General features: G+C 40.1%; 1 protein-coding gene across 1 annotated transcript in view; it reads right to left on the minus strand.

Moving 5' to 3' along the window:
* Nucleotides 1–939: 939 nt before the first annotated feature.
* The window catches only part of nlk2 (nemo-like kinase, type 2), a 97678-nt gene continuing 80109 nt past the window's right edge, over nucleotides 940–18508 (minus strand). The window contains exons 8-11 of the mRNA XM_077208145.1: nucleotides 6766–6852; nucleotides 6060–6258; nucleotides 4673–4766; nucleotides 940–3850 (exon numbers count right to left, since the gene is read on the minus strand). Coding sequence (XP_077064260.1) covers nucleotides 3796–3850; nucleotides 4673–4766; nucleotides 6060–6258; nucleotides 6766–6852 — 435 coding nt within the window. The 3' untranslated portion in view covers nucleotides 940–3795. The remainder of the gene's footprint in view (nucleotides 3851–4672; nucleotides 4767–6059; nucleotides 6259–6765; nucleotides 6853–18508) is intronic.

Genomic DNA, 18508 nt, shown 5'->3' on the forward strand with positions numbered 1-18508 from the left:
AGTTTTGCCATATTTCCTAAACTGTTTGTACTTTTCCATTGGTCACATTTAGACGTCTTGATTAGATCTCAGCAGAACATGTTTCTTGCATGAACACCTCAACGAAACCTGGCTGTTACAAGAATGTTGCATGAACTTACAAACATTCACAGTTGTTGTTGTTTCGTTTGTGTGAATGAAATAAAGTAATCCTAATTCAGTGCATTTATCTCTCGCATGTTAAAGAAATTACATTCGTTTTTTTAAATATTATTAGAATTAAATGAACACAAGTATGAACTTAGTTTTAAATAATTCCACTTTGGTTTGAGCACATGACTTTTTTCTTCTGTGCACTAAATTTCATGGCCCATTCTGTAAAATTCCACTCACTAACAAAAACCAAGTGTGCAATGACATCATCCTAGGAAGTGACATCATTTTGGTGGGAAAACAGCAGCACAAACATGAGTAAGTATTAACAATACATTAGTTGGTTTGTTTTACTCTAAAACACTCCATTCTCTTTGGTATGATATAATACAATGTTTAAAAGATGGTTAATATCATAATTAACTTTAAGTTGGTACCCTCATCTAAGCGTACATCCAATCCCTTTTTATTTCCATCCTACTGGGACATCCTCTGTAATTGCCATTGTGTACATAAGCATATGTTATGATTTATAAAGCATAATTTATAAAAGTTAAACAAAAACAATAAAGTGCCTGAGTGTGACCATAACACCTTTCTGAAGGAAAAACCAACACGAAAATTCATTTTTAAAACAGATAGAGACACAAATTAAACACTTTTCCAAAGACTGGCATTTGAAGTTAGAAATTCGGTGCTCAATTTCACTTGGTCATTATTTTTTGATCATGAAACATGAAGTAAAGAACATTGAAAAATGTACTGCTAAATCCACATATTTGTAAGTAAAAAAAGGACAGAAACAGCTTGCTTTTTAAAATGTCAACATTTAATGAGCTTCACCACTGTACTTCAAATCTACACTCTGAAAAGAGACCAGTGATTTTTCAAAACACAGAACACATCCACAGAGTCCTTCCGGTCCCTAAGAATCATCAACCTCCGCTTTCAGGGCATCGAATGCAAATTTTTATATTATAGTCATATATGTCGTAAAATGTATTCAAATATCATTAACTCTGAGTATAAACTTCAAACTTCCTTATAAAACTCGACAGCAAGTGCAGTACCTTCCCCTATTTTGGCCCATTCGAGCTTGCGTGTTGGTCTCGTCTAACAGGCTCTGTTTGAATCCGCACGTTATCTCAGATACGCCTGCTTCTTGTACGTTCTAAAACTGCCACATATTTTGTATGTTTATCTCATCCGATGTCTCTCGGTGAAGGATGCAATGCCAATTATCTTAGGTTGTCTCGCAGGACAAGTATGCTGTGTGATCTAACAGTCAGAGAACACTGGGGTGAGAATATGGTACTTTGTACAAGGATATGATGATGGGAACCACCTCCAACCAATCGCAACTGTAATGACTTTGATTTCTTTATACAGGATTTGATAGGAATATAAAAGTCGGAAGGGACATTCAAGTTTTAAATCTCCACATAAAATAAAAGCGTGGAGGTAAACAACCAAGTCATTGAGCTCGAGAGGTAGAGACCAACAATGTGAATCCATTATATACATATACACAAACAGTTCAGTGTTTCTTTAAAGGAAATTAATAATAATAATAATAATAATAATTAAAAAAGGGCTCTACTTCAATACTCATATCCACAGCTCTGCAGCACACAAGACACAATTAACATAATTGGTTATGTGTTTTTTGTTTGTTTTTGTACTTATACTGTTTTGGATTATTTCTTTGTCTACACTTTCTAGTGCAGGGGAAAATAAAAAGAAGAAAAGAGAGAAAAAAATATGTACAATTATATGCAAGTCTCAAAAATAAAATAAAATTTCACAGCCCTAAAAAATGTGCAGGCTAATTCAACTTCTATACAGCAGTATTACATAGTTTTTTTGTTTGTTTGGTGATTTTTTTTATACGTCGTTTGTTTTTGTTTTTTGTATATTTTGTGTTTCTATTGAAATCTACCTGCTACTCGCTTATTTACATAACAAACTCAGTGGATCATGGGAAAGCATGCAATAGCACATTGAGGAAGAAATAAAAATAATTATCTAAAAATATATTAAATACTTTCCATTTGTTTTCTTTAAGTCTGAGAGAGTGCAGAAAGCATTATGGGAAATTTAAGCGTGGTACAGTGAGTGAAAACGACTTCCAATTGCTTTCCAGACACACAACATATGGCACCCTCCCAGGCACCCTTTTCAGATCCATCCTCTACACAAGTCTTTCAACAGAAAAAGAGCTTTTGAAGGGGGGGTCAAAGAAGACGACACTGAACTGACATACACTGGATCACTAGCGTGATGCCACAGTCAGTTATAAACATGCATGGGTCCATGCACTCACAATGGTGTTCATCACTTGTCTTCACGGACAAGGTTTGGTAATATACCATTGCAATTAAGGAATGGTTTCGTTGACCAACACTATTATTTATCTAATTTCCTAAGCTTTTTTTTAGTTTGTAGGCTTTTAATTTGGTGTGCATGCTATTCTGGATACTCCATCAGGGATAGCAGGGTTCGAAGGTCATCTGAGAACAACCTCCCTATATTATGTCGCTACATGCTAGTTGGGTTTTCAGTCTTTAGTCTCTTTTGTCTCAACTTGTCAAAGTCTCCTTTGCTTCAATTAACCCTTTAGGCACGAGCATTTCGTTTTTCGAGCCATTGTCGCATGCTTTGGATCCTCAACTGCTGTGCCGTTCAGTCACTCACCCTCCCGAAGTACTAAATACTGACATCACATCCACATTAAGGAGTACTAAGAGAAACCTATGAAACAGGATCTATGAATCAGTATCTCTGCCAAGTGCTGCGCTAAAGAATACTGATTTGCTTTTACTGACTAAAGTTAAATATGAGACAGAAAGCGAGATGCGAACAGAGATAGATCAATAAAGAAAGAAAGAAAGAAAGGAAGAGCGCAGTTGACAGCACAAATGGAAGAAAATCATAAAAATCACACCGCTGTTGCAGGAAATAAACGCAATAAGCAGCTCACTCTAGCCGAACGAGTCGTCACAGTTATTACGAGGGCCGTCGTTAAAATTGTAAAGGCCCGGGATAAATTTGTATGGGTTGGCCTAATGAATATGCTACTACAGAGGGCCTTTGAGGGCCGGTACAACGGTTTTCCACCCTAGACGATGGCCCTGGTTTTTAGTAATGTGCTAGCGTGAGCAAAAAAAAAACAAAATCTTTCCATACTACATGAAAGACTGCACTTTCTGTTTCCATGAATAAATAAAGCATGATTACTCGCACACATAGTCGTGAAGAGTTTTCCTTCAGGGATACTGCGCCGATTCTGCTGCCCTGCTGTTCAAAATACATTCAAGTCCACAGGGATCGACTTCGTCTGCCGAAAGTACGGGTTCACGAGCGCAAACCTTCAGTATACTACTACAGAGTAGTGGCTATGTACGAACGGACCCCCCGGGACCAGGCCCACCCTTCCCGTGTCCCGCTTGAACTCATCAGCAGTGGTTGCTTCTATAAACTCCCATTTAGTAAGTATTACAGTACACACACACATCAGCGACATGGCTAGTCCTATACTCCAGTGCAATGCTACGCAGGTTTGGGGAAGCCTGGGGGTCAGTAGTCCGTGGGGGGGGCGAGGGTGGACGCGGGAGGGACGTCCTCCGTCACTGTTGTCAACACCATCTTCTCCGCCATCCTCAGCTACTCCCAAACTAGAGGAGATGGAGGCATTTCAGAGGGCTGAGCTACTGTCGAGCTGGGGACAGAAAGAAAGAAAGAAAGAAAGAAAGAAAGGAAGAAAGAAAGAAAGAAAGAAAGAAAGAAAGAAAGAAAGAAAGAAAGAAAGAAAGAAAGAAAGAAAGAAAAAAAAGGGATTGTTATGTCTTGCTTTAAGGATAAGGTGATGTCTCCATCTAGTGTTGAGACACTGGAAAATAAATTGCAAGATATGCTTGAAAACACTAGATTCATCAGGACATCTAAAGTTGCAGTAGTTGTTACCACCAATAATAGTTAGAAAATACATTAAACACTCTTTTATGTAAAAAGTTTGCCTAAATATGAAATAATTGTATGTTGGCAATGGGAAACCAAAGCAAAAACATGGTTAAAAAAATCCTGACATTCACGCTGACTGGCTTTTATGTTACGTCTGTTAACCCTGAGGTTTAGGAACTTTGATATGAAGGTGAATCTCACAAAATTTAAATAAAAAGTATGTTTATAATAAAAATAAATTCTTTTCACTGTTATATTATTTCTTACAAAACTGATCACGCTCACAATTATCAGCAGCTCTTGTAATGTGAAAAATCTCATTCTCACTTCTGAAATGTAAAATAATAATAATTGTTATTATTACCTGAATAAATAAAAACATATTTTTTTTAAATACAAATCAACTATATATTATTTAAATCATAAAGTACATCTAAAAAAAAATCTTAGCAAAAATCTTTATGGACCAAAATACAGACCTCATTTTCTTTATGCTATTTTTGGAAATATGACCTGAACATTTGATCTTGAGATTCACCCATAAAATGAAAGAGTATGAACAGAAAAAGGGGGGACTCACCTGATAAAGCTTTTGAAGGCAGCTGACTGGGGGTTGATACAGAGCGGTACCCGATTCCCCTTCTGCTGCTCCAGGATGAACTGATGAATGATCTCTAAGTGGGGGAAAAAGAAGAGGGATGATGAGAAATAAGCAATAAAAATGGGTTACAGTTGTAAATAATAACTGTTTAAAATTGACATGCAATCATGGTTAAAAGAGTAGTTCACAAAAATGTTTAACATATCTTTCTGTGCTCATGTTGAAGAAAATATGGGGAAAATATGGGTTTGAACCACTGTAGTCACATGGACTATTTTAATCCACTACCTTTCTGGGCCTTGAAAGTGGTAATAACGCTGCAGTCTATGGGGTGGGCAGAAAGCTCTTGAATTTTAATCAAAAATATCTTCATTTGTGTTCTGAAGATGAACAAAGGTCTTACGGGTTTGGAACGTCATGAGGGTGAGTAATTACTGACAGAAATCAAATTTTTGGTTAAACCAACCCTTTAACAAGTATACAACAAGCTAAACCTGTTTAAGGCATAGTTTAAACAAAAATGACAAGTTTGTCATCCTTCCTTGTAACAAAGAAGGTGGAGCGATGTAACTGGCTTGGATGACACTCCTTACAGATTAGAACTCCAAATCTAAACTATGAATGAAGTGAAGATCTATTCTAGCAGTAAAATTTCAGGTCAAAGAGTTGATTTTGAAGGAATATTCCGCAGGCAGACAAATATCTGTAAAATCTTCTAAAACGCTGTAGTCTTTAATTTAGTAGACGAGCTGTTAAGCTTAAACTTGCTCAGGCAACGTGGAAACTCCTCATGTGCCGATCCAAAAGGGGTTCCCCTCGCATTCCAAACACGGCTGGCTACCCTAAAGCGCTTTAGGTCTCTAGGCGGTCGGCTCCATCCGCACAGATTTATCCTCCAGTGGAAACACGTTGCACACAGGATGGAGGATGAGGAGGGAGGAGGGAGGGTGAAGGGCAGAGTTATTTTGAGCCGACAGCACAGTAAGCCTGCTTTTAGCGACAGACTCTCACTAATACCCACTGACAGTAGAAGGCAAGCACAGATCCAGGGGCCCCCGAATGAAGGGTGAAAACACGGCACAAAAACAACAGGAGCAGCAGGGGATCTGGAGCAGGAGACGCCCAGCAAGACTTTTGATTAACATGCAGTGGCGTGATGGGCCCATTCTCTCAAATAGGGCCAATTCACTGAAGACATTTAGCTCTTATATACGTTGTTTACAAACCGAAGGTGGATCAGGATAAAAGTGTAAATTAATAGAGCAACAATGTTTGGCTCACGTGTTGTATAATATACACTGTGGTCCACACCATGCGTAATAGAGCTGAATGAATCATCATCAACAGGGGAGAGTGCCGCGCTAACCTTTGACCTGCCGAACTGACGTCAGGTTCTTTTCAAAGCCGTCGTCAAACTTGGGGTTGGTGACAGGCTCAAAGTCACTGGTGTAGACGCGGCCAGAGGATGTGGTGTAGCAGCACTTGCACATGCAGGTGTGGTACCGCAGACGCCCCTCGTCCAGATACGGGTGCGCAAGGGCGTCCTTCGCAGAGATCCGCTTCGACTGGATTGGGGAACAGAATTGTTCTGATTGAAATTTCCTTTTCAAAATCTATTTTACTGATATGTTTTAAATTGAAAATGAAATGTTTATATTACAAATAAATATAAATTATATACATATATTTTAAATGATTAATAACATAAAAAAGTTTCATTTTAATAATATATAAATAATCATATATTATGTATATTATATTACTTCTATTTTAAAATGAAATGTGTATATTATATATAATGATATTATATATATTGAATTAAATAATAAATGTAATAATTTTAATACAATTGTATTAATAATATTAAAATAATCATGTAATATATATATATATATATATATATAATGATATTATATATATTAAATTAAATAATAAATGTAATCATTTTAATACAATTGTATTAATAATATTAAAATAATCATATACTATATATATATATATATATATATACATACATGTAAAAAAATCTTTAGTTTGTAATGTTCCAGTTATAGAGTATCAAGAACACTTACTGGGTCAAAGACCAACATCCTGCAGAGGAGGTGAACGGCCTCATGGGTTGCTTGACTGGACAGAGTATACAGGACAGGAAGTGAAGGCTGCAGAAACAGGAAATTGTATAAGTATTTGTTCTTTTACCAGCCTTATAAATATTCAGATATAGGCAGAAACAAACAACTGCAGTATGTATCAATGATTCAATATTTGGAGGGACTACAAGTAACATTTTTTGGGGAAAAAACATAAAACCATGAAAATACATGAACGTGATCAAACAAATGTGAAAATGCATGTGTAAAGTGTGAGAATGAATAGATTTAGAAACGTGGCCAGCTCTTAGCATTTTCATCTTGTTTTGAGAAGCAGTCAAAACATACAAACAGCTTCTTCTAAGCATGTCGACCCCGGTCATGTGAGTCTCAGCGGCCGTTCAGCTGCACGTAACAATCTCAAGCATTCAAAACATTCCTCCCAGTAGCACACGATCCTTGTGCCAATAGCCACATACTTATCTGAGGATGTGGGACAGCGGAGACAATGAGCTGGGATATTTTTAACCATGTCTAATTATCTCCTCCGCCCATCTCCCCCCCCATCCCAAGCCCCCCAGCTGACTCGCCAAAGAGTTGATTGAAAAAGCCCACCGGTAATTGCTTGTTTTCCCTGGTTAGGTTCTTTGAGCTGAGAACAGATGTGAACTATGGCTGGTGATTCACCCTTTAAAAAGGGATGACGTGTCGTCTGGGCTGACTGTACCGCTGATGGAGGTGAAGGTGTCGGACAAGAGATGGAGGAAGAGGATGCGAAAAGAAATTAATTCTTTCAGCCATAACTACAGCCAGGCGGAAACGAGGTGTGCTATTACTTTAAGTGATCAGACCTTCATTGAAGGAAGAGTCTGAGTCATATCTAGGGACTAGAATACCATGAAGACTTGAAGGTTGGCAACATCTCAGAACATCACAACAACGGCATAGCAACATGCAGAACACCTTAGCAACTGAATGGAAAACTTACGGCAACTGCTCAAAAACACACTAAAGTGAAATCTTTTTTATAAATCTATAAAAAAAAAGCCTTTTTACCATTCCATTACAAAATTATGATTTCAATAAATCCTACTAACAATGATGTGGCCCAGGACCACAAAACCAGTCACATGGTTCAATTTTTTGAAATTGAGATTTATACATCATATGAGAGCTGAATAAACAAGCTTTCCATTGATGTATGGTTTGTTAGGATAGGACAATATTTAGCCGAGAACTATTCTGGAATCAGGAGTGTGCAAAAAGATCAAAACCATAGTTGTCCATTTATGTTCGTGATTGTGCTGCATTCACTCACAAAAATAAATATTTTATATATTTACGGTAGGAAATTTACAAAATATCTTCATGGCACATGATCTTTACTTAATATCCTCATGATTTTTGGTATAAAAAATTCGATAATTTTGACCCATACAATGTATTGTTGGCTATTACCACACATTTACCCGTGCTACTTGTGACTGGTTTTGTGGACCAGGGACACATATAATAGATTTAATAAAATGCCAATAACACTGAAAAATGTTTAAAAATAAAGACAAATATACTAAATAATAAATGTTTATAAAATACTACTGACAAAACTAATTGTTTCCATCCAACTATATATTCTCACATGAATCACACGTATTTAAGTTTCACAGTTAATTTCAAAATTAAATCAAAAGTTTGTGATCAGAAGTCTCTTATTCTCACCAATACTGCATTTATTTGACAAATAAATACATTAAAAACTGTAAACTTATTAAACTTATTACAATTTAAAATAACTATTTTCTATTTGAATATATTTTAAAATGTCATTTATTCTTGTGATGGCAACGCTGAATTTTCAGAATCATTACTCCTGTCTTCAGTGTCACATCATTATCAATGTTAAAAAGAGTAGTGCTGCTTAAAATTTCAAATTTCAAAATTCAATATATAAAATAAAAAAAGGTAGACCTACTGACCCCAAACTTCAGAATGGTAGTGTTTGTTCTACTCACTTAAAAGAACCAACACATAAGAGTCATTTATTTGGGAAACGGTCCACATTTCCTGCGCAGTACAGATTTGATTCAATAAAAAAGCAATTCATTCGGGAATGCCGTGTGTTTCTGAAACACTAAAAGAAGCTGCTCCCTATTTGTGTCGGAGCACGTGTGCCAACTGCTAGGCTCCTCTGACAAATCTGAAAGATTATTAAATGATGGGCGTTTGAACCCAGTGGGTCAGCTTCTGTGTGGGCCGAGCCCAAACTATGCCTGTGCGATTATGAGTCAAGAAGCATGCAGGGTGCAATGATGTACCAACGTGGAGGGGTTGCGTGAGCGCATGTGAGTAAGGAACCGTAGTGGGCAAGTTTTTGGTGAGTAGTTGGCCATAGCGCACAGTGTGTGAGCTATTTATCTGATGGTGAGTGTACAATCAGGGCCTCTGGTGTGGTGTGATCGTGTGCTGGAGAATTAGGCAGCATTATTTAAGGATTAAAGTGGAATGTGGAATCAGACAGTTAAGGGAGGGAAAGGGCCTCTCCCTGTCCCATGATTTAAAGCTCAATTAGACAAATGATGAGTCAGGAAGGTTGACACATGACATCATCAGCCTAAGCTTTCAGTCATCCCAAGCATGCAGGCAGCTCATGTTCTGCCCTCCCATTTCTGACAGTGGGAGCAATGGACTGAGCAAATTTGCTACTTTAAATCCTTGACAAGCTTGTGGAGTCAGACAGGTCACACTTTTAGACCTTACACAAAGAACTTGACCAAGTATCAGTGGTTTGAGCCTCAATATGTAAGCTTCGTAGTGTTTTTCTCAAATGCAGTGCGACACAACAAGTTTCAGATGACCAGGAATTTGCCTGTTCACATAAGGAGAAATGATGCTTGATGCAACACAATCGGAGCCAACCAATATATTTTGTTTAATAAACAGTTAAAGCGAAGGATTCAGGAACAATAAGATTTTATTGTGGACAAGCTAATCGGTGAAGGCGCTACATCAGAGAGACCAAAGCCCTATTCGCACGGGATAAGTATTACCTGGTGACCTCTAGTTATTTGTAATAATTGCGGAGGTTGTTTGAGATCTTTATCCCGTGCGAATCGGCCATGTCTGTAATTTGTAAAGTAAAAATTCCCCCGCAAATTACCTACTATATTTCGCCGAACACCGAGGTCCTGTGATAATATTAGTCCCATGCGAATCGACATCTCTGTGATTTGGCCGGATCGTGTATCATTTTTTTTCAAGGTTTTTGTTTCTTGTGCACCTTTTTATCCATCTTTCGCGAAGAATGGAGGCTGGTTTGGAGTGTTTTGATAGTATTTTGGGTGCTGGGTCATATCGATATACACCACTACACAATTTGCAGAAAGTGAAAGCTGAAAATCATCAGAAGAGAAAAAACAAAAAGAATGATTAGATGGAGGTGAATGACATGTATAGCAGCATGCGGTAAGGAACTTTATTCTGTATATGTCATAATATATCATACAGCTAGACATATAACGAAAAGACATTTCCAAGCAATAGCCTGTTGACGTCATATCTGGGAGATAAGTCGGTAAATGTGAGTAAAATCACAGGCTTCGGTTATCCCGTGCGAATGCGCCACATGAAATTCAGATGTGGCGGGGTAGTTTTTAAATCACATGAGGTCCCCAGATAGTACTAATCCCGTGCGAATAGGGCTCAAGATATAGTCTATCACTCAGTAAAGATGGTTTGAGCAAAATTTAAAAGAGAACCAAATCAAAAAGGTTTACACGGAAGAGGTTTTATCACTTCTTAACACGTCACATCGGTTAGGACAAAATTTAAAGGAATAGTGGTCAACAAATATGGGGTTTTCAATGGCTGGTACCGTTATGATATCTACAGAGCAGGGTGAGCAATGTTTGACATAATACAAATATATACATAAATTGTATTATGTATAAATTATAATAACAAATGAGATATACACAAAGTTGCTCTAATGAAACAAATCCTGATATTACACAATATTTACTGAGCCCTCGAAAAATGTATATTAAATGAGAATATTTAATAAAATTTCATAAAAAAGTATAAAAAATGTGGCGTTTATTAAAAGAAACAAAACATATTTTTTGAAAACATTCATAAAATTCAAAGAAAATGTAGTTCCCTTTCAAGGGAACTCGAGCTGCGTTGAGACGCGGTGGGAACGCTCTGCGTGATTGCGTCGTGAAGCACGTGTATAATCAGTCCAATGGAAGAGCTAGACGTCATAGGCGGGTGACGTCATAGACCAGGAAGCTATAAAGCACACCTGAAAACAGACAGCGACAGCTTCTGCGCCTTCAGCAAGCGATCTGTGTATTCTGTCCTTGTCATATTTATTGTTGTCTGTCAAGTTGCAATATATATATATATATATATATATATATATATATATATATTATGGCAAAAGAGAGCAAGCAGCTTTGTGTTGTTTCCTGCCCACGTTATATCACGGGTTGGGACACACACATCAGCTTTCTAGTACTATTTGGGAGTGGAGCATGCCACAGTCAGTTCTCGAGTGGGCTGACTGTGAGCATTGCGAGAAGCTGTCCGTGAGGACGCTCCGCTCCCGCCGGGCGTTCTTCGAGGAGGACGGTTCGGTTCGCGCTCCCCACGTGGGTCCCGCTGTTGCCGATGCACGGCGGCGACTCGCATTTGGGGTTCTCAAACGGATCTGACAGCGGGGGTTGGGACGGGCCCCGCCCTATCTCAGCTTTCACCTGCCAGATCCAGTGCTGGCGATTCCAGTTCCTAGGAATTGGTATCGTTAGTGTTTTGTTTAAAAAAAAAAAAAAAGAGAACAAAACAAATAAAGATATTAAGAAAAAGACAGATGTTTGAGGTTTCAATAAATGAATAAATAAGTCAGCTCATAACTCAGTTGAATAAAGAGGAGCTTTAAAAGGAGTTTTATCTAGTGCTGTTGCTAGTTAAATATTTTCTGGCCAACTGAACATTATGAGAGTGAAAAAGAGAGTTTATTAGATGAAATATATCTAAAAACAGAAAAACTCTGTATCTCAGCCTCCTCGTCGGGGACTGCCGTTTTTCCCTATCTCCACACCACACTTTGGTGTCGAGATCGTGGAATAAGCCGGTTTCTATTTTATGTGTTTAATGCCCAAACGTCTAACTATAGTAATGCTATGGGTATTAAGTATTATGGTATGACAGTTCCTCGGGTTAAAGAGTTTTTTTCGGGTTAAAATTTTGCTAGCTTTCTCTCTCCCGACTCGGCGTCATCATTTTTAACCCTGACGTTACCCACCAGCCATCTTAAATAAATAAAGAAAAATTTTATTAGGCAAAACTGGTGGGTGAATTATAAAGACATGGATGAATGTGAGGTTGTCAGCACTGACGCTATTCGAGAATTGCGTCGTGCAAAAACAGATAAACTATACTGGGGAGGGGCGGTTTCGAGAAATCGTTTCTCCTCTGCGTCCTCTGGGGGGCGACTCTCTGAAGAGGGTCGCAGCACGGCCAGTTCGGTTGTTTTCCTGCTGGTGGCCACGGAGTGGTATATTTATATATATATATATATATATATATAAAAATACATACGTTTTTCTGATTTAAAAATAAAGAAAAATAATATACAATTATGTCTGTTCTTCTGGACACTCCGCTTTCAAAAAAACTAAGAAATAAACCATTCAGCGGCGTTCCAGAGGTTTCTTCCTCACCAATCTAATGTTCCTGAGACTGCTGGGCGGAGCAGTCTCGGTCTACTAAGCTCCTCGCAGCACAGAGTGCAAAACGAGCATCGCCATGCGGGTTCCTCCACAATTGAGGGGGACTTGGGTGGCGGTAGCAGTCTAGCCAGTTAGAGATATGCAAGATCTGAGGACTATTTTATCTCTAAAAAAGCTTGGACAAATAGGAAGCCCTGACGCCGAGGCTATCAGGCTTCTAAAGGGTGGTCCCCTCCGGGGTAGGGATCCCTGCCGGTTCGCCGCTTCAGGGCACCGTAGTGACTGTTCAACCAAATCCAGAGGCCAGTCTTGAGAGACTGGTTCCCCTAGTAGAATTTCTGGCAGCGTGGAAACTACTGCCACATATTTCTCGGTGGGTCCTGCACACTATAGAAAATGGTTAAGAATTTGGTTCTTGTCCGCCCAGATTTCTAGGGGTCCTCCCCACTGTGGTGGACCCCGAGCAGGCTTTGGTTATGGAGCAGGAAGTACTGACACTTCTGCAAAGGAGCTGTAGAAGGGGTCCCTCCTCCCGACAGACAGTCAGGGTTTTACTGCCATTACTTCATTGTTCCAAAAGAGGATGAGGGGTTGCGTCCTACTCTAGACCTGCGTAAATTAAACAGCAGGTTTCAGAATCTTAAGTTCAAAGTAAGCAAAAAATCCTTACGCTAAATATGATTGTGTCACAGACTCAGTCCGAGGACTGGTTTGTCACAATAGACTTAAAGGACGCTTACTTATCTATCCATCCTCATCACAGGAGATTCCTGAGGTTTGCTTTCAGGGGCGAAGCATACCAGTATCGGGTTCTTCCTTTCGGCCTAGGTTATCACTCCGCACCTTTTACAATATGCGTGGATGCAGCTCTGGCTCCTCTGAGATTCCAGGGCATTCGCATATTAAATTATATCGACGATTGGTTGATTTTAGCTCAGTCCGAGCTTTTGGCAGTTCAACATCGAGATGTCGGTCTGTCCCACATAAGGGGGTTGGGGTTGCGGCTCAACACCAAAAAGAGTGTACTCCTCCCAGCTCAGAGGACCAGTTTTCTGGGTGTATTATGGGATTCGACAACAATGCAAGCACGTCTGTCTCCTGCACGTATTTCTGCGATTCTCACAGCCGTAAAGAATGTAAAACTAGGTCAGTCACTCACTGCAAAACAGTCTCTGAGACTGTTGGGGCTCATGGTAGTTGCGTCCAACGTAGTTACTTTTGGCCTTCTGTACATGAGACCCCTGCAATAGTGGCTCGGGACCAAGGGGTTTTCTCCGAGGGGAAATCCGTTTTCACATGATCAAGGTCACGCGGCTATGCCTTTGTGCCTCGGTCATGTGGAAGAAACCTTGGTTCCTCGCCCAGTGCCCAGTGCTGGGGGCTTCTTGTCGACGCGTCACGCTATCGACGGATGCTTCCCTCACAGGATGGGGGGCGGTCATGAGTGGCCGCTCGGTGAAAGGTCTTTGGCTGGGGCTCATGGCAGTTGCTTCCAACGTAGTTACTTTTGGCCTTCTGTACATGAGACCCCTGCTGTGGTGGCTCAGGACCAAGGGGTTTTCTCCGAGGGGAAATCCGTTTTTGCATGATCAAGGTCACGCGGCTATGCCTTTGTGCCTTGGTCATGTGGAAGAACCTTGGTTCCTCGCCCAGGCCCAGTGTTGGGGGCTTATTGTCGACGCATAATGCTATCGACGGATGCTTCCCTCACAAGTCGGGGGCAATCATGAGTGGTTGCTCGGCGAAGGGTCCGGACAACACACTGATTGTCTCGTATATCAGAGCAGATATCCTGTTGAGGAAGGGGCTGTGTCCCGGGGAATGGAGACTTCACCCCGAGGTGGTGGAGCTTCTTAGGGAGAACTTCGGTCAAATTACAAGTCGACCTTTCGCATCACTTGTACAATGCATTGCCCTTGCGGTTCTCCCTCACGCATCCAGCTCAGCTTGGACTGGATGTGATGTAATAGGTGTGGTTGCCGCTACACCTATACACTTTTCCCGATATCTTTGCTCCTGGGAGCTCTGGAGTTGTTGATACTGTGGGCTCAGCCTCTGAGGGGGCCAAGCTCATAGATTCAGGTCTCTCGACCAAGGTCATGGAGGCCATACTCCAGTCTATAGCTTCCTCCACGAGAAGACTAAATAAGCTGTTCTCTGCCTGCTGCAGAGAACGCCTTCTGAATCTTGTTTCTGCCCTGTTGGTACAGTACTTGATTTCTGTATGAATGTTTCTTTACTGGGTTATCTCTGAGGAGAGATCCTTAATTTCGTCTTCTCTGTGGTACATGAGGCTGAGGCCTACACGTACTTGGATTTGCACCTGCTATGGTGATAGTATTTCTTCACCCCAGGTCGTGTTGTATTTCTAGGTCCCTACTAAATGTGCGGGTCATTTGTGCAGCAGGCCTTCTGTCCTCCACCTTTAATACCCCAGATCAGGAAAAACTTAATCTGTTACGCCCTGTCCAGGCTTTGGATGCGTATGTCCACAGAGCTGCTCAGTGGCGTATATCAGAACAATTATTTGTCTGCTTCGGGTCACCTAAGATAGGTTGCCCGGCATCTAAACAGATGATGAGCAAGTGGGTAGGTGAGGCTATCTCACTTGCTTATGAAGCGGCCGGACAGCCTTCACCTATGGCTGTTCAGGCCCATTCTACAGGAGTATGGCTGCCTCTAGGCTTTAATTTCGGGTGTTCCCCTTCAAGACATTTGTAATGCGGCAGGCTGGTCCTCACCACATACATTGTCAGATTTTATGACTTACACCTCTCCACTCCTGGGGCTAGGTTGCTTGCTTCTTAGTGTGCGCAAGGACTTCACACAGAACGGGCATTTGTCTTTATGGCGTAGTGGGTATGGGGTTCCCACCGCATCTCAACGCAGCTCGAGTTGAAAGGGAACGTCTCAGGTTACGTATGTAACCCTGGTTCCCTGAGAGGGAACGAGACGCTGCGTTTTCCTGCCATACTTCCTGCATGCCCTGATCGACTTGCTTCAGGCTTTTTCAGAAGCTGTCGCGGTCTGTTTTCAGGTGTGCTTTATAGCTTCCTGGTCTATGACGTCACCCGCCTATGACGTCTAGCTCTTCCATTGGACTGATTATACACCTGCTTCACGACGCAATCACGCAGAGCGTTCCCACCGCGTCTCAACGCAGCGTCTCGTTCCCTCTCAGGGAACCAGGGTTACATACATAACCTGAGACGTTATTTATTTTAAAAAAATTAACACGTTACTATAGATATTTACGTTATTTAAAAATTTGAAAAAAGGACTTTACATAACCACTCAAAAGTTTGGGGCCGGTAAGATTTTTTAAATGTTTTTGAAAGGTCTCTTATGCAATTGTTTTGTCAAAAATAGAGTTAAAACAGTAATATTGCGAAATATTATTATGATTTAAATCAACTGTTGAATTTTCAGCATCATTACTCCAGACTTCAGTGTCACATGATCCTTCAGAAATCATTCTAATATGCTGATTTACTCCTCAAGAAAAAAAGTCTAAGTATTATCAATGTGAAAGACTGTTGTGCTGCTTAATATTGTTTTCTGAAAATCACGTTACTTTTTTCAAGATATTTTGATGAATTTTATTATTATAAATAATTTACAAAATTATGAAAATATTATAATGTCACTTTTGATCAATTTCACGCATTCTTGCTAAATAAAAGTGGTAAATTCCTTTAAAAAAAAAATCTATGTGTTAAACTGTGAAGCGGTGCCCACGTGATGTCCGACCGCCCCTCTGGCCCAGCTAAACCCCCAGCACACTCAGCGACAGGTGCAGGCTACAGCGTTCCCCAACCGCCCCAGCGCTCCTCCATAATCTCCCCCCGCTCGCTGCGGCTGTGTGGTCAGGGCCATCTCTCCCCAGTCTCACAAACAAGCCATTGATCATCCTGGCACCAAAACAACACAAAGCCCTTCAGGCCCACAAGTGCAGAGAGAGCAGACCAAGCGAGGACAGACAGGTGGATAGGACTTGTCTGTTTGTTTATTTTACGTAGTTAACATGCTAAAAAAAAACAGGGCACATTTCCTACGGGCACGAGAGGGGGAGGGGGAGCTGACATAGAAGCAGGCCATTAAACGAGCGAACGCTGACAGAGACAACAGTGATTCCAGAGAACGCGAGCAGTAGAGCAGTTAACAGACTGCCTTCTGTATACTTCGACAGGCAGAATCTGAACAGTGTGTGTGTGTGTGTGTGTGTGTAATAGATATTGGGTCTCATTCATTAATGCCAAGCGCTCACCACAAGACTGAAGCTTGTCGCCCTGCACACATTTAACCCTTAAATACATGAACGTTTAGCCATTATTACATATTCGGGTCTTTCTCAAACATATTCTCAAAACTATAATTTTTTGACTCAATATTTTGACCCATCAAGTGACAGTGACACTAATATCACGCTCTTATTCATGCAAATGCTTAAATTAAACCATTCAAGCGCAATAAGACACAAAAGTGAATGTAGTGCTGTACTAGCGCGCGTCTGTGACTCTTCTATCTGTGTGACACACACACACACACACACTCGTGCGCACAGAAAGCCGTTTCAGACAGCGCGCACCAAAAAATATTCCAAAATGCCTGTTTTGTCGACAATCCTCAAAAGCAAAGTCTTAAATAAGTTAAATAGTTCCTTAATTCGTCAGAATTTATTCGTGTAAGATCTGCGGCAGGTCTTAAAGTGACAGCAGCATGAACCTGCTGCTGTCTGTCATCAATGATAATAGAAGTACGTTACTCACTGCTCTTGACTAAGTAACTTGTGTAGCTTTAATAAGGATTAATCCATATTTAATTTATAATTTATTCAGTGGAGACTGTGACGTGTTTGATAACTTTATTCAATCTATGTATATTTCCTAGCTCTTAGATCTACCTGAAAAACTTAAAGCACTGTTTACAAGACTACATGGGTCAAAAACAATGAAAGCAACAACTTTTTTGTGCAGGAATGTAAAGGAATGTAAAAATCTGAACCAGTCTGACTGGGCCAATGGGAAAAAAAAATCCTTAGCGTTGAGCCCTGATACATTAAAGGGCACAGGTAAATGTGACATTTATTATAATGTTTATGTGACGATTGTTTTAAGTTCACTTGAATTAAAAAGTTGTAACAAATATTTAAAAGTATACTGTCTTTCTGTTGTTTCTACATTCATTTGGAGATTAAATGTAAAATGATTACAATATAATAATATTAGATGCTATTAATTGTGATTACCTCCAGAAAAATGTGCGATTAATTAGTTATTTTTTAATCGATAGACAGCACTAATAAATACACCATGCAATTTTGTGTGAAAACCTTTTCTGTGCACATAAGTAAAAAAACTTGTACTAAGATGTTATTGAATGTGAGAAAAACAAAAAAGAGGAAGAAAACGGTAAGAGAAAAAAGAGGTGAGAGAGAGAAAGAGAAAGAAAACAAGGCAGAATAGTGGCGTTTTTAAAAGCAGAGTGGCGCTCTGAGATAGAATAACATTCATGCAGGGCAGGGGTGTAACTCTTCCACCTCTTAAAAACACGCAGTCAGGCTGTGAGAAAGCATATTTGTTTCCGGTTTCAGTTTGAATGGTAGCACTTAGCGCTAGTTTGCGAGGGGGAGTGGAGACATTGTTGAAGACCTTATCTCTCAGATGCACTCAGATGCCCAAATTAATCTGGCTAAGTGTTAGAGCCGATACGGTGAGGATGAAGATCCCTAAAGCCCCTGAAGGATCTCCTTTCAAAACAGCCCAAATCAGATCTTCTCTATTTATAGCACAGGAACGGGACAAATGTCTGAGGCCTCACACATGGATGCGAACATCAAGATGAACAAACTAATGACTGGTCTTTAAAATGAAAATTGGGAACTGTGAAACTGTCACCACGTCAAAACAAGATCTGTATCTTCGGCAAGAGCACAGAACTTCACATGCTTCGATAAGAGGAACATTACAGCCATAGCGACTCTCTAATGAGGTCAA

This window comes from Siphateles boraxobius, unplaced genomic scaffold (genome assembly GCF_051911475.1).
Source record: "Siphateles boraxobius isolate OS27281-9 unplaced genomic scaffold, OSU_SipBor_1 6, whole genome shotgun sequence".
Taxonomy (NCBI): Eukaryota; Metazoa; Chordata; class Actinopteri; order Cypriniformes; family Leuciscidae; genus Siphateles; species Siphateles boraxobius.